This window comes from Spea bombifrons, chromosome 4 (genome assembly GCF_027358695.1).
Source record: "Spea bombifrons isolate aSpeBom1 chromosome 4, aSpeBom1.2.pri, whole genome shotgun sequence".
Taxonomy (NCBI): domain Eukaryota; kingdom Metazoa; phylum Chordata; class Amphibia; order Anura; family Pelobatidae; genus Spea; species Spea bombifrons.
This window is the reverse complement of record NC_071090.1, coordinates 10,579,130-10,596,903: the sequence shown is the minus strand read 5'-3', so window position 1 is coordinate 10,596,903 and position 17,774 is coordinate 10,579,130. Positions and strand designations below refer to the sequence as shown.

At 39.7% G+C, this 17,774-nt stretch overlaps 1 protein-coding gene across 5 annotated transcripts in view; it reads left to right on the top strand.

The window, feature by feature from the left end:
- The window catches only part of LOC128490073 (protocadherin alpha-C2-like), a 98,198-nt gene that overhangs the window by 64,270 nt on the left and 16,154 nt on the right, over positions 1–17,774 (top strand). Inside the window, exon 1 of one of the 5 annotated variants that reach the window (XM_053461795.1) lies at positions 1,757–4,252. The exons of the other annotated variants lie outside the window; for them this stretch is intronic. Coding sequence (XP_053317770.1) covers positions 1,772–4,252 — 2,481 coding nt within the window. The 5' untranslated portion in view covers positions 1,757–1,771. Of the gene's footprint in view, positions 1–1,756; positions 4,253–17,774 lie in introns of those variants that run through there. 5 annotated transcript variants of the gene reach the window in all.

Sequence of the window (17,774 nt, the reverse complement as noted above, 5' to 3'; positions counted from 1 at the left end):
GTGGCTTCTTTAAAGTCAGACCGCCGGATGTCACTGACACATTCAGTGTATTGCTGATTAGGGGACAAAGATGTTGATTACCTGTTTAGGCTCATACATGGCACTGACGAGCTGTTTGGGGGCAAATATGGTAGTGATGAGCTGTTGGGGCACAAAGTTTGAAGGACAAACATGGCGCTGGTAAGTTCTTTGGGTGCAAAGATGGCACTAGTAAATTGTTCGGGGGTAAATATGGCACTGACAAGGTGTTTGGGGGTAAAGCCGGCACTGTGGGAAGCGAGTGACATGTTACATAGTAAAGTTAGGGAGTCTGAAGAGGTGGACTAGTCATCATAAAAAAATAGGTGTGGTTAGAGGGGTTATGTTTGTTAAGGTGAGGAGTTAGCAATATAGCCATAGCCACTTGGGGGGGGGGTGCAAAAATATGCACCTAGGCACCAGTGACCCTAGGCTCAGCCCTGTATAGGTGTTTGTGTGCATAAGTGTGTATGCTCATATATATATATATGTATGTGTGAGGGATAATGTATGTGTTGCACGCGTGATAGTTTGTATTTACATTGGAAGGAATTGAGTACAAATGAATGTGTGACAAAAGGTGTAATTGTGTGGGGAGATGTGTATGTTTGTGCATAAATTAGTATGGCAAGAGAAATGTAAGCTGTTTTTGTTGTTGCTGCACATATTGTTTGCCTTATTAGAAATGGAATGGTTAAGCAAGGAAAACCTATTTTATATGGTAAACAGGGAGTACCAATTTGCATTTTTCATATAGTCTTGGTATATTATATGCACGAATTGGTTTAACCATAGGATTTAAGCGATAGATGCCCGTTATTTTCGTTTGTTCTATATTCAGCAAACACACCCACTCGTGTTTTAAACACCACACTCATTCTGACACGATTTTCCACAGTCTGAGGGTCCCTCGCCCTCATTATAATCCCGTCTAATTCCTGAAAAGCATGAGCTGTGAAATACAGTTTTCGGCATTCCGAAATGTTACCATCTGGCAGTCTTTGATCGCCGTCCGAATAAAAACCGCTTACACGGCACTTAACAGGCATTAACGTGTTCCGCCCTGCATCCACGGTGTGAATGGACTTACACGCCTGAGAACGGTCTCATTATAATGTGATGCAATGATTAGTCCATCCGTTACTACGTATGTGTATGCACAGTGTGTGTGTGGGCACCCCGTGCTGCCGGAAGAAGACCGTCGGAGGCACCTGAGTTATCGAGGCTGCAAATAATGCAACTGCTGACAAGCTGCTTTCTGCTTTAATGCTTTGATGCTTTTGAAGAAGGGAATCGGCAGACACGGAGGGGCTGGGTCCCGATCGCGAGTTGCACTTTGCGTATGCTCGATGCGGGGTAGGCGATCGCCCCCGAGCCCGTCTGATCCCGTTTCTGTATGCTGAATGGATCTTTGGTGCTGTCCACGTTCCAGGTGCTGAAACCAAGCCAGTCTCGGCTTAGTGCCCCTCCCCCCCTCCGACAGACCGGCATCTAGAGCAGCTACAGCTTTTGAAGCAAGCGGTCCTTAAAAGCCTGCCGACCCGGGAGATCTCAGAGGCCCGATCGTCTTTACCCTCCCACACAAGTCATGGATTTATTAGGGAGACAGCCGCCTCTAATCGGATCCCTTTCATCAACGATCGGCGGCCACACATGGTAACCTGCTCTGATTTAATAGCTGTGGGTAGGTGTAAAAATGATGTGAGATCCAGCGTTAGTAGGGGAGGGGTCGGATGTGTGTTTACCTGCTGCAATGGCTTTTACCCGGGGGTGTATAGGGCAGGTCCTCCCTGTGCTACTGCTAATGAGTCTGGTTGCAGGGCAGCTCAGATACTCGGTGAGGGAGGAGTTAAATCACGGGGCATTTGTAGGGAACGTGGTGACCGATCTGGGTCTGGATCTCAAGCAGTTGCCCTCCAGGGGCTTCCGGATCACCTCCGGAAACAGCAAGCAATATTTCGATGTGAATTTGGGAAACGGAGTGTTGTTTGTAAATCGAACTATAGACAGGGAGACCCTGTGCGAACCCAGCAGCCCTTGTGGGATCAACCTGGAGGTCGTGATCGGAAACCCGGTGGAGGTGCACAATATAGAGGTGGAGATAGTAGATATCAATGATAACGCTCCCAAATTTCCTAGAAATGATTATTACCTGGAGATAAGCGAGTCTGCTGTGCCCGGGGCCCGTTTTCCTATTGAGAGCGCTCAAGACCCTGACATTGGGTCTAATTCGATTCAGACTTACAAGCTCACCGACAATGACTATTTTGCTTTGGACTTAAAGACATTCAGTGGGAACAGTAAGCTGATTGAGCTTGTGCTTAAAAAGGTCTTAGATAGGGAGAAGAAGTCCCTCCATCAGCTGCTTCTTACAGCTATAGATGGTGGCAGCCCTGCAAAATCTGGCACAGCCCAAATCTCAATACGTGTGATGGACACAAATGATAACACCCCTTTCTTTGATAAGTCTACCTATAAGGCCAGCTTGCTAGAGAATGCCCCATCTGGCACCCTAGTGCTCAGGTTAAATGCCTCTGATCCCGACGAAGGGTCAAATGGCGAAGTTACCTATTCTTTTAGCAGTTATACCCCACAGAAAGTCAGGCAGTTGTTTGCCATTGACCCCCAGAGTGGAGAGATACGAGTCGATGGCAATGTGGATTATGAAAAGGCACCAGCCTATGAAATCTACGTCCAGGCTACTGACAAAGGTTCTGTACCTATGACAGGGCATTGCAAGGTTCTGGTTGAGATAATTGATGCAAATGACAATGCACCAGTCATAGAGGTAACTTCAAATTACTCGCCAGTTGGGGAAAATGCCCAGGAGGGAACTGTAGTGGCTTTAATGAGTATAACTGACCAAGACTCAGGAGTCAATAAGCAAGTTAGTCTCGTTATACCACATGATATTCCGTTTAAATTAAACTCCTTTAAAAATACATACAAATTAGTTACAGATGGTGCACTTGATAGGGAAAAGTGCCCTTCCTACAATATTACATTGACAGCCACAGACTCTGGGACACCTCCTTTATCATCTCAGGAAATCATCTATGTGGAAATTTCAGATGTAAATGACAACCCTCCTGTGTTCGAGGAATTGTCTTACTCGGTCTATGTCATGGAGAACAATGCTCCAGGGGTGTCCCTGTTTTCAGTGAAAGCCAATGATCCAGACACCAATGAAAATTCATTTGTTACATATATGCTGCTTCAAGGAGATATTGAAGGGCTGCCCGTCTCTTCTTATGTGTCCATTAAGTCTGACAATGGGACGATTTACGCTGTCCGGTCATTTGACTATGAAAAATTACGGGAGTTCCATTTTGTGGTCCAAGCTCAAGATGCTGGAAACCCACCACTCAGTAGTACTACAACTGTCAACATTTTTGTTCTGGATCAAAATGATCATGCTCCTACAATTCTGTACCCACCAACTGCCAACGGTTCAGTATCACTGGAAATGATACCTCGGACAGCTGACACTGGATATCTTGTCACAAAAGTAATCGCGATCGATGCAGATTCAGGGCAAAATGCGTGGTTGTTTTATTATTTATCTCAAGCCTCTGATCCCAAACTTTTTAAAGTGGAGCTACACACAGGGGAGATAAGGATTACTCGAAAGGTCGCGGACGATAGTATTACTAACTATAACTTGACTGTTCTCGTAACAGACAATGGACAACCACGACTTTCTTCGTCTGCCCTAATAAGTGTTGCCGTTGTGGACAGGGTTTCTAAGATAATGCCAGATACAAGAAGACATGTAAAAAATACCACAAACTACTCCGAAATCACAATTTACTTAATTATTGCGTTATGTTCCATTTCCTTCGTATTTCTATTGACAATAATTGTGCTGTCTATCCTGAAATGCTACCGATGCAGTATGCGCGGGGATCCGTGTTGTGCATGCTGCTGTGGAGTTCAGAACCAGAACCCTGCAGACATATACAAACAAGCAAATAATAACATCGACACAAGACTACCACATGGGTTGAAAGTTCAGCCTCATTTTATTGAAGTTAGAGGGAACGGATCGCTTACAAAGACGTACTGCTACAAGGCCTGTCTGACAGCGGGTTCTGGAAGTGATACTTTTATGTTCTATAACACTGGTGGCCCCGGAGCGGCTGGGCCTCATGCCATGATTGCAGACAGACATCTGACAGGGCAAAGTGTGCAAAACCTGATCATTTTGAAAAGTGAAACTACTACCCCGGTTGAGGTGAGATTTTATTATTATTATTATTATTATTATTATTATTATTGTTGTTACTGCAGATACAAAGTTTGAGCACTATTCCTCTTCTTCTTGGTTTCATATTGTCCTACAAATTTATATTTGCTTTAAAGTAACCATAATTATGTTTCTGTTGGAGAATGCTGAACATTTTAGAAGCAAAGAGTGAATGTAGTCTCCAATTTATTTATGAAAGAGCATATTAACCGGAAGATAACCTAACTATTTAAAAACTAAAGTGTGCTATAAAATATGTAGCAAGCTTTGAAAAAATAAACAAACATATTTTGTGTCATGTCTGAGAGCAGGCACTTTCTGGCCCAAGGGGCAAGTAAAGCCAAGTTCCCCTGAACCATTATGGGCATCCACACTAACACTCACACTAACACACATAAAGGCACATATGCTTCTTTACACACACTCACACACTCACACACATACACACTTACACTAAAAAATCTTCACTCTCTCACTCCTCCAGACCATCATACCTCAACACCTACACACCCTTACCTTGTTGAGAGCCTTTCCTTTATAGCTACTTGCACACAGTGTGAACTGCCAATTTATTACCACAGGGCCACATAACACAGCGACATGTGACCCCTCCTTGTTGTCACCTCCACGAGTGGACCAACCCTGTTTGAAGAATTTTGGACCAGCCTGGCCCCCAGAGTAGGCCACCCCTGGCTGATAGGTTGTTGACATTGAAATGGAAAAAAACTCAAATGTTTCTGTGTTGTTCTTGTGCCGTGAAACCTTGAGTTATATTACATATCTGCTAAAGGTCATTTGCTTAACACTCTAAGGAGAGCAGTTAATATTCATTAAAGTGGAACTGCACATTTAATACTCACCTGATGACATGGTTTCACTTTGTAGGACACAACATTTTGCCTAGACTTGTGCTAGCCATGTATAGCTTTATCATTTATGGTAAATAATATTAATTATTTAATATTAACCCATTAACCCATTAATAAATGGTACTCTCTAGGTCAGAAACGTTTTAATGGTCGGAAGCCTTTCATTGCAGTCTGGTTTCTTGTCTTTTAAAAGTACCATGTAAGCAATACCGCTGGTCCTAATTGCACACATGTTCTTGGAAATGATACACTTGGATCTTTTAAGCTTTTGCTTCGTTTGCCAGTAACCATCTTAAAAACCTTGGCATTGTTTGATATGAATAGTCTAAAAGTCTGTATACTATTTCACATGCCAGCACTTAATGGTTATGGCTGCAAATCTGTAAGCATCTGCGTAACAATTTATTTCCATACCTATGTAATATTGAGAACACTAGTACTGGGTACTTAAAATGACATTTTAATGTCATGTATATATATAATGTTTGTTTAATTTATACTGTGATGACCCACTTGATGTTCGTTGCACAAGTGCTGACTGGCAGTAAGTATCACATATCAAATAAATTGCATACTGTATGGCTGGAGTGACACGGCCAAGGACTAATTAAGGTCTGAATCTTTACATCAGGAAAAATGGGCAGACTAGATTGGCCAAATGCTGTCAAATGCAATGTTTTTATGTTTATTGCTTGGGGATGTAGTTAACCTTTCGTGTATTAGTCGGTGGATAAGTACATTGCAGAGTTGCGCACAGAGGACACCTCTCACTATGGAAAGCAAAAAATGTCACTGCAGATATACAGTATCCCTGCAGAAAAAAAAGTTACAGAAGATTGTTTTTTTGAGTCCATTTTGTATCCACCAATAATTTCAGTTTTTTTGCATTTTGAGGTTTTGTGAAAAAGTGACCACTGCCATACAGAGAGCAAAACTATTAACCAAAATGGGTGAACTAGCCATTTTTGTTTTTAATGAGTATAGTTAGAAGCCCAACTAGGAGCAGGACTACCAAGATTTTATATGACCATGACCTGTTGATAGCTGTAACTGAATAAAGTATGTATGATGATGTGATATACTCGTATTCGCCAATATTTTGAGCAGTCAAGGTATAGAATTCGGTGATTTGGATCCCAAAGTCATACTGTCCCTCCTAAAGAGAGGCACTTGAAAAGTATATTAAGTTTGTAATAAAATGATTGTTCATATAATACATTTAATTAGTTAAGTCATATGTTATAATAAATAATAAAATAAATATAAGCATATTTTGTTTGATATGAAAAGCTAAAAGCAAATTAAAGATATGGGGCTTGTGCTTGTAACTTGGCATAGAACTCCAGAGGGTCACAAGTGAGCCAGGCTAAATACATAATTTATGTTTAATCTAGTATGTTCACAATTTGCGGTCTGTTTGTCCCTCTAATGGCCAAACCCCCACTCTAAAGTTAGTAGAGTTATCCTGTTTATATTCAGGTACTTATATTCAGGTTTGGATTGTGATCTCTTTACTTCTTTCCCGCTGCTAAATATCTTATGATTAATATCTTTTTCATTGTGCAGTTGGAAGCCCAACTGTTGTCAAAAACATCTGGAGAAATCAAGTCATAAAGTGAGATCTGAGCGAAACTGATGAAGTCACGCGGTATAATATAAACAAAATAAAAATACTTTTAGCTATACTGTAACCAGTAGCGTACCTAGCGGGGGGCGGGGGGGGCGGTCCGCACCGGGTGCCGCTCATCAGGGGGGTGCCAACTTGCCGGCACCCGGCACCCCTCCAGAGACGGACAGTAATGTCCGCCGCTGGAGGAGCAGGCTCGCAAGAGAGCGGTATCGGAGGTCTTTAACAGACCTCCGGCTCCCTTGAGTGATTTTAAGCCGGTTCCCCTGAACCGGCTTAAAATCACTCAAGGGAGCCGGAGGTCTGTTAAAGACCTCCGATACTGCTCCCTTGCGATCCGCGCGGCAACTGCTGCTGTGCAGAGGGCACTGTGGGCGCGGCTTCAGTGCCGCCGGGATCTGACAACAAACCCCGGCGGCACTGAAGCCGCGCCCACAGTGCCCTCTGACCCGGAAGAAGACAGAAGAAGAGGAGCGAAGAGCAAGACTGCTGTAAAAAGAAAAGACTGCTGTAAGAAGAAAAGAGGTTGAAAAGAAGGTAGGAAATCATTCATTAAGACTGAGTGACAGTGAGAGTGGATTGGTATGTGTGGAATCTGTGGATTGATATGTGTGGATTGGTATATGTGTGGATTAGTATGTGTGGAATGTGTGGATTGGTATGTGTGGAACCTGTGGATTGGTATGTGTGGAATGTGTGGATTGGTATATGTGTGGATTGGTATGTGTGGAATCTGTGGATTGGTATGTGTGGAATCTGTGGATTGGTATGTGTGGAATCTGTGAATTGGTATGTGTGGATTGGTATGTGTGGAATCTGTGGATTGGTATGTGTGGAATCTGTGGATTGGTATGTGTGGAATCTGTGGATTGGTATGTGTGGATTGGTATGTGTGGATTGGTAAATGTGTGAGAGTGATGGGTGTTATGCTGTACCATTTCCAATGTCTTTTTCATTATAATTATGCTCTAAAGTACATCATAACTCCCATCACTCTATACTGTTCCGTACAGTGGCAGAGCTGGGAGACAGAGGCCTTGCACCCCCACCGCAGGGTGCTGGTCAGGTTCTATGTGGGCAATGTGGACACTGGCTTTGGGGTGTGCAATCTGTGATCTATGCCTGTAATTTAGGGTGTTTTATCTATAACTTTAATGCCGAGTTTTTATGTGAATTCCAATTGATCAATACCTGCAAAGCTGGGTTTGTGTGTTAATGTGTTGGTCTGTATCTGCTATGCTATGTTTCTATACATTATTTATGTTTACCAGCAAATACAGGATTTGTATGTCTTATTCAGTTGATCAATACCTGGGGTGCTGTTTCCATGTGTTGTTTATTTGATCTATACCTTCAGTGCTGAGTGATTTCCAGTTGATCTATACCTGCAATGCTGGGTTTGTGTGTTCTGTTGATTTATACCTGCAATGCTATGTTTCCATACATTATTTATGTATACCTGTAAATACAGGATATTTATGTCTTATTCAGTTACACGTGCTGTTTCCATGTGTTGTTTATTTGATCTACACTTGAACTACAGGGAGTAATTAAAAGAGAGTTAGTTGTGGTTTAGTGACGTAGGGGACAAATGGACTTTGGGGATGATTACGGGGAGAGGACCTCCCAATGTCACGGTGCAGTCAGAAGAAGGGAAGGCTGTACTGACTCTCACAGTCTTCCCCTGATCTGCAGTTGAGGGCAGTACAACATAATCCCTATCACTATACATCGATCTAGACATTTACAATAATGCAGCATAACCCCTACCACTATATACTAAGCCAGACACTGAAGTGGTAGGCCTACACCACATCAATGGCTTTGTATATAGTGATATGGGTTATGCTGCATTATTGTAAATGTCAGGCTCAATGTATAGTGATATGGATTACGCTGCCCCACCGTCAATGTGTGCTCAGTATAAAGTGATAGGTGTTATCCTGTATCACCGGCAATGTGGGCCTCAGTATATAATAACAGTTATGTTGTACCACCGTCAGCGCGTGCCTCAGTATATAATGGAAACAGTTATGTTGTACTACTGTCAGCGCGTGTTTCAGTATATAATGATAGCAGTTGTGCTGCACAACTGTCAATGTCTGCCTCAGTGTATAATGATAGTTATGTTGTACTACTATAAGTGTCTAGCTCAGTATATAAAGATAGCGGTTATGCTGTACCACCATCAATATCTGGCTCAGTTATAGTGATAGGTGTTATGCTGTTCCACTGTAGTATCTGGCTCAGTGTATAGTGATAGGAGTTATGCTGTTTCACTGTAATGTTTGCCTCAATATATAATGAAATTACTTAAGCTGCACCACCGTCAATGTCTGTCTCAGTATAGAGTGATAGGCATTATGCTGTACCACCGTCACTGCCTGGCTCAGTATATAGTGATAGGTGTCATGCTATACCACTATAACAATGTTATGGTGACTCCTGATTATAATATCAGAATTTTTTTTAGTTTATAGTGTCTTTAGCTGCTTAGCCAGTACTTAATTTGTAATGTTTGTTCATTTGTTAGGTCTTCTTAGAAACTTGTTGTGTTTGTTGTTTTTTTTGGGGGGGGTTATTAAAGAAAGCACTATTATATGTTCAGTAAATGTTATTTAAACCTATTTATTTTACTTATAAGTTATTAATTTATTTTTTCAGATTTCTTGTTGTTTACAGTTGACATACAGTTTACAAATTGGTGCAATAAATATTCTTGCCAACATAATTTTGTAGATGTCTTTACATTTGGGGGGGGGGTGCCACTTACAGGATCCGCCCCGGGTGCCAAATACTCTAGGTACGCCCCTGACTGTAACTACAGGCCACTTTTTTCATGGTAGCATGCTTCATATTAGGTCTGTTTTAGAGTATTTAGATTTTTCATTTTATGGATTAAAAATTTGGTAATTTAAGGGTTTATATTTAGCTTAAAAGTTAGCATGTTTATTTGGGGAATAAAGGTCACTAAAGGTCACTTTAATAACTCCTTGAATTTAACTACAACTAACTTAAAGACACCCAAGATGGCGTCCTTACATTAAAAACGTTTTTAATTTTATTTGTTGGCAAATTAACAATATATTCTGTAACACTAAGGAGAGGTGACTCTGTGTGACTTGATGTCCATGGTGACATCCGACTGGATTTGGGAGCAGGCATGAGACGGTAACATTGGAGTGATTGATTGCATTGGATAATTTGGACCCTATAAGAGTTATTTTAAACCTTTGATTTATTTGTTTCATCTGGGTATAAACACAAAAGTAATTTAAATACAGCCAGGATGTTAATATATATGACTGCACCTGGCTTTGTGTTCTAGTCTAGAAGAGCAAAACCCGTGACATTAACGAAGAGAAGCTGCTTTGAATTCAGGCAGGTTTATTATTCATATTTATTTTGGTTAAATGAAATTTGCTTAAAAAACCCACAATGAACGTATAGATTTCACAAAATTCTTAATATGATGAAATAACTCATCTGCATTTATTTATCTCTCTTCTTTAACCCCTTAAGGACAATGGGCGGTCCCTAAAACCATTGAAAACAATGCATTTTGAGCCCGTACATGTACGGGCTTTGTCATTAAGGGGTTAAATGCTTTTCATACCCGAATAACACAAAAATGTTGAGACTTAAAGAAACAATATAGTATACTGAGAGGAAATCAGTAGAAGGCATATTGTTTTTTTCTTTTTACTTCTAATTAATAAAATGTAGCTACTATTTGTTCATTTTTGGACCAGGAAAAAAACACATTTTCTGGAATGTGTCCACTTTTTCATCAACAGTATATTGCTTTTATGTTTAGTATTCAGGGATTAACAGTCAGTACATATATTCAGGTACAGAAGGGCAATGATTTATAATATAAAAGAATTTACAAAGATGTTTATTGTCATTAGCCAAGTAACCAAGAGTATATTAAAACAGAACAGATGGAAACTGCCTCTGGTATTGAGAGAGGAGGGCTGGCAATTTTTAACCCCAACCAACTGACCCAGTGATAAAGTGGCCAAAACCAACAATAAATGTAATATACATTATTTAATCCCTTCACGTATTACCAATATATATTTATCTACACACAGGGCTGGATTAGTCACAGGGAACAAGAAACAATAGCTCCAGGATCATGGAGTGGTGGTGGGGCCATTAAAGGCTCCCGGGGTAGGGACAAGCATTACTCCTTACTGAGGAGGGCCCCAGGCCCCATGGTTAATATCTAAGTGGCCAGCATCAGTGCCAGTGCTAACTGCAGCCCTCTGTATGGCACTCTACAAGGCAATCAGACAGGAAGTACCAGGAAATGATGTAATGTACCAACACTGCATCTCTAGCAATGCTGGTGATGGTCACATATTGACGTGAAATCTCTACACCTGTTTTCTAGAAGGACTAGAGGGACCAGATAGCATGGAAATCATCTCTGTATAGGCGTTGCGAACAGGGCTGTGTACGTGAAAAGTATGCAGAACTATATCAGAATCATTCCATCCATTAATATAATCAGCCATATCACTACAAGAATAGAATACATGTGCCATGTAGGTGTAGTGGGCATTTTTAATAAAAGTCTGTAAAAATGGTTTTGACTGGTAAATACAAACAGGTTAAAACTGCAATTTAACTCCTTCTTATTTTACTATCCACTACTTTTCTATTATTATTATAACAGACTGAAAATAATTGAAAACTTCTCATGTGCTCTGTGAATTTTCGGCTTTATATGCTGTATTTGGATGTGTACAAACTTTTCTTAATAGTTTTTCACCTTTTTGGCACTTTACTACTCTGTGGGGTTTTTTTTATTGATCCAGGACCTAAAGTACCTTAATCTGGCCTTTACTACACAGGAAACCTATAAGGAAAGGACAAGAATTTGTGGTTAAAATGTTGCCTAATGTTCTTGTTCCAACAGCCTTTAGAAGTTGCCTCATAGTCTTTAAATGTCAGAGGCTTCCTTTATACACCCTTAAAGTTTATTGGAACAACTGCAGGGTATTTATATACACAGAATAGCCAGTATATTTCGTGGAAATCAACAGGTGTGTTGACCACCAGACTTCTTTAAAGGGATTTTATTCTGGGTAAAAGTAGCAGCAGGGAGAGACCATTTCACAAAATCAAACACTATATATAAAGATTGATACAAAGGGAAACTATATACATCCCTTTAGATGTTATAACAATTAGTAAAAGAGATTTTTGTACTATAAAAGGTAACAATTTGAAACTCCATAAGTATGTGTAACATGGGCGGACTTAAACAACGATACATGTACACACTTTATCCTAAAGTAAACCCCAGCCCATTCTAATTTTCAGTTCCTTAACACTAGCAGAAACACGTAACGGCGTGATGACATACAATGACGGTTGCGCTAGAATAAGTAAAATCAGTTGGAGGAAAAATAAGAGGCATACACTGCTGTAAGGTTTCTAGTGGTTCCCTTGGTGGGTTTAAAGAAGAGGAGCATTTTATCAGTTTTACTTCCCAAAAGGTTTCTGTTGGACAGAAAAGCACCTGGAATAGTGTTATTTTACGGTTTAGGTAGCAAAAAATCACTGTTGCCGTCCTGTCAGTACACAGTTGTTTTCTGGAACAAGCACTGAATTCAGGATTCACTACATGATCTTGTTAATCACTGTACCAGTATAATCAATTTAGTGTAATTGAATACTGAGACAGAGATAGGAAAGAATAAGATACAGTGGACAGAGAAAGAACTAATTTTGCTTTGAGGTCATAGCAGTCTTAACTGACCTGTAGGTAGAAGGTCTGCAAAAAATGGAAATACACAGAAACATACATACATACAAATATATATAAAATATATAAGATGCCAAAAAACAGTATTGCAGAATGCGTTGATACCTTTTTTTATTGGACTAACATTATATTTTTTAAAGTGAAGCTTTCGAGAGTCATCCTCTCTTCATCAGGTCTGAAGTCCATCGTGTCTAATGGACTAATACGGCTAAACCATTTACATAACATATATAAGCATAGATTAGGCTAAGGTTCTCTGGACGAAAAGATTATTTTTATTTAAAAACATTTTTATTTATTTATTTTGGAATATTTTCAAAATTAGGGCCACTCTTAGATCAAATACCCAGGGCTGGTCTTAGCATCAGGCGTCCCCAACATTTGCATCAGGCACTTGAATAAGGGGGTACCCAGGGAGTGACATTGTCTTTCTAGGGTGAAAGCCCCTGGGACACTTGGAGCAGTTGACCATATCCAGACTCAAATCCCTTTGCCCCTCTTTCTTCCCCAAGATGTGCCTCAATTCCAGAGACTGAAATTGTTATGAGAAGACAACTACAGAGATCATGATAACCAAGGTTTCAAGAGCTAATGAATGTATATAATTTGGTTTGTAGAGGGCTAAACCACACACATTCAGTATGTAGCACCACTGAGGATGCCAAGTTGCTTGCTCAATTTCTAACCGGTATACGTTTCATGAAAATGTTATTAACTTATTTTATTATTTTAATCAAATTTCTTAGCATAAATATTTTTTTACTGGGTAACTTTTTATGTTATGTTTAACGGAAAAATAATAAGCTAGGAATCTTTCGAGCTTTTTCTCATAATTTTATGTCTAATACTTGTTGGACATTTAAATGTAAATACTTGTCTGCCTTTTTAATAGAAGATAATCATAAAGGACTATATTTGTCCTAGATACTGAGTCAATGTCTGCAGTCTTCCATGTAATCTCCAACATAGATAAGACAGTATACTCTGTAATTGAATTACATTTCTCATTAGTTGAATGTCCACTGAATAAAGCAAAGCTAAACATGTTATTTATGATGCTTTATCTTATTAAGGAGATATTCATAGATGGAAAGCTAGGGTTACTGAAGAAATGACATATAGATTGTAAAACCCTGCTGAACATAAATTATTTACATTCAGATCATAGTTAAAGTTATACTGTCAGTGACTGTGGTTTTTGTGTTTTGGATTTTAGTCATTTTGATTGTTTTTCTCTTCCTTCATTAAATCACTTCTTTTACCCATGTCTTATTTCTCCTACATTTGTTCTGCTTTCTCTTGTAATTAAGTGTGGGGCAATTAACATTTCTTTCAGTTTATTCAAGTAATTGACTCCATTCCCCAGCATGGGTGCCGGTAGGATCATAAGACAAGGTTGTTTTTTTCTCAATTATTTTTTTCTGAAAAAAACATATCTTTTAATCGAGCAGATACTGTAATTCAGCCGTTCGTTGCTACATCTGGCTGTGTCGATTGCTTTCTCAGATCAAGAACACACACACCCATTCTCACAAATGGTATTTGCATACCATGTGTGTCAGGATGCAATTTATTTCTTTATTGCCAATTTAAGAATCAATCAAAAACCACATAAAAAACTAATTTTGAATGTTGTTTTCAAAATGATGGACCTTAAAATCAGAAAAAAGCAGAATTTGGAACGGTATATTCTGTAATTTGTTATTCAGTACATTGATAGATACAGTTACTCTGTCAGTTGACAGTTGCCAGGGTCTGTTTTCCAATCTGTCTATCGTATTTTTACCCTTGTTCGCATTTACAGAGTTACTTAGCAGATGACAATGTATTATACTCCAAATGTCATGTTTAATTACTTGATACAGGCTGTTACAGTACAGGATACCACGGTGGAGGTCTGGCCATCAAATGGAAAGAATGGATACAATATTAGAGCCCTAATATAGCATCATTTAAATTAGAATTTTGCAACTATAAAAAAGAAGCTAATAACCACATAATATCTTACTGTAAACCAACATTAAAGAACAGTATATTATGCAAAAATGTATATGTTGTGTTAGTAATTTAAAATTGTATTGAATGGCTTCTGATTTGAATGCATTTCCAGACAGATAGCTTTCTGTGCTCTTTATTTTTAGCTAAAATTTAAACCTCAAAACCATGCTTCAAAGGAAACCTTCAAATGTGTAACTGATAAATAGTGGCTGGTTATGATTAACATGCAAGTGAGTGCATACAGTTGAGCTGATATGCACTACTGAGCATTCATGGGTAGCATACTTAAGTATGCTGTCTGCCGCAGGAGGTGGGATCAGTGATAGCATTTCTACTTTGTAATGTGTTTATTGGTGACATAGACATGCATATTAAAGTCTGTACTAAAATGTGATTGGATTCGATTGGGAGAATAAATAAGGCCGCAAAAAACTGGGTAGCAGTTGACTCCAAACTCAGTTACCATACACAATGTCAAGTACAAATAGATTCAAGGCAAAGTATGCGTAATAAAAAGTTATTGACTCAAGAGCGTAGAGCATTATTATCGCAGAGGAAAAAATTGCCCCAATGACTGCACAGGGAAGTGAAAGGTTAAAATGGAAGTATGTGTTTTGAGTTAAAATAGAAGCCCCCCCCCCAGCTATTGTGTGTCTTAACCTAGTTGTAAAACAGCCGGTGGGGCTGAAACAGTTCTGCTTCAAATATGCTGAGCCATGTTTGGACAACCTTAATAAGAAATAAAAGTAAATATTACTTTATTCCATAGTGGCAAACTAGGTTATTTTTATAAATACAGTATCTGTGATTTTTTATAACATCATGATAATACAGGACCTCATTTAAAGCAGGAAATGCTAATTAAAATGTTCCAAAATCAAATGCATCTGTGGAAACGCGACTCTCTTCAAAAGCAGATTTTTTTTTATATATATATATTTCTGAAAATGGATATGCTTTGTGAAGGGCATAGATGCTGTAGAAATTACAGTCACTTTGAAGGGTACGAGACAGATAGTCTTGAGCAATATTCCTGGGTTCTGCCTTTATTCCAAACTGATGAATGCAACAGTACAGAGATGATCAGACTTAGCCCAAGGATGCTTGCTCTATATTTAGCCATGGATCTACGTTTCCGTGTAAAAGGATATTTTAGTAAGAAACTTGTTTAACATCAGCCTTCTCAAAACTGCAATCCAGTTATGTTTAAGCAATGGCATGTTTTTCAGGGCTTCTATTTTTCTCTTTACAGGTTATGTCATATAACAATGAAACCATAAGCTGCTTACTTATGTGCTTTCTTTTCTACATGAATAACAAATATGTATTAAAAATGCCTGATTATAATAAGGTCAACAATGAATACTTGGATTTTAATGAAAGATAAAAGACCTGAATATTAGGCAGCAATACTGAATAGCTATTGCATTATTCCATACATACTTTACATTCCAGAAACATTGTTTAGCAAAAATGTCTACCTATGTAAGTTCGCTAGTTATAGCACATTTCACCAGTGATTTCCAAGTTTATTTATGAAGCCCAAGTTTTTGACCCCTAAGAGCATGACAGTGGTATACCACAACTCCCATCACTACAACAGTATCACTCCTATCATTATATAGTGATCCAGAGACTAGGGATGGTACAGTGGTACAATCTCTTATTATATATACAGATACAGACAGTGGTGCAGCATAACTCCCATCACTATATACAGAGTCAGACATTGATGGTGGTACAGCATAACTCCCAGTATGACATCATTATATTAATATGCTGGGACATTGGTGCAACCTTTCATAGTTTTTACATCAAGTAGTTGTAGGTGAAATATGTGTCCAATAATAATTGAAATAAATTAATGGACCAGCTACAATATGAATACAGACGAAACTATGAAAGGTTGGCCCATCAGAATGCACAATTAAGAATATGAACATTGATTCATCACAAAGCTGGCACACAGATTTCAGGACTTGCCCAGCACACAGATTGCACTCATAGGACGTGGCCAGCACCCAGATAGCATGCATAGGCCAGCGCACAAGTTACATCCAAAATACTTGCCCCGCACCCAGAATGTATTCACAGAACGTACCCAGCACCCAGAATGAATCCAACATCCAGATTGCACTCATAGGACTTGGACAGCACCCAGGTAACATGCATAGGGACTTTCCCCACAGCACCCTGATACACATGCGACTTGCCCTCTATCTGTCCCCTTTCTCACTATTTCTCACTATATTTTCTCACTATCTATCCCACCTATCTTACTTAAGTAAGCAGTGAAACAAAGGCCTTGCGCTCCCACCACCGCAGTCAGGGCCACGTCAAGGCGGGTGGCTGCAGGGAGCAGGGGAGAGGGAGGTGCCCAGGAGGCCCTGTCCCCAGTCCACACCTCCTGGACTGTAAGTCTTCAGCCTATGCTATTGACAAGAATATGAGAAACAGAGGTCTTTACAGCTGCATTAATGAGCACCAGCTAATTGTTGGTGCTAACTCACTAGTCTAAGAGGTCTTATGAATCCGAAACCATAGGGTTTATTCATGTGAGTTGAAGGGTGGTGAGTTTAAAGACTTTAACTTACCGTATTTTCCGGCGTATAAGACAACTGGGCGTATAAGACGACCCCCAACTTTTCCAGTTAAAATATAGAGTTTGGGCTATCCTCGCCGTATAAGACTACCCCTCTACCCAGTATACAACAACGGCATGCGATGTACCTTACCGGTGATTGGCTGGTTGTATACAAAGCCTGCTTGGATTGGGTGGGTCAGCTCTCCCTAACATATGCCTGTCCACACACACATGTATAGAAATACTGCCCTCACACAACCTTCCCTTTACACACATATACACGTACACACCAGTTTACAAACACACATATACACATACACTGCCATTACACACACCTGTCCATACACATACACTGCTCATACACAGACATATACATACATACACTGCCCTTACACACACACATATATATATATCTACACATACTAACATACGCCTGTCCATACATACACATTTATACACTGCCCTCACCACACACACTAACAAATACACTCTCACACACACGCTAACATCATAATCTAACAGACATATACTCTCCAACACCATAAACATACATACCCGTTCTCCTTACCTCTCCAATCAACAGTTCAGCTTGCCGCCCTCTCGTTTACGTCTCTTGGCGTCTTCACTGCAGCTTGCGCTTTCTGTGTGAGCTG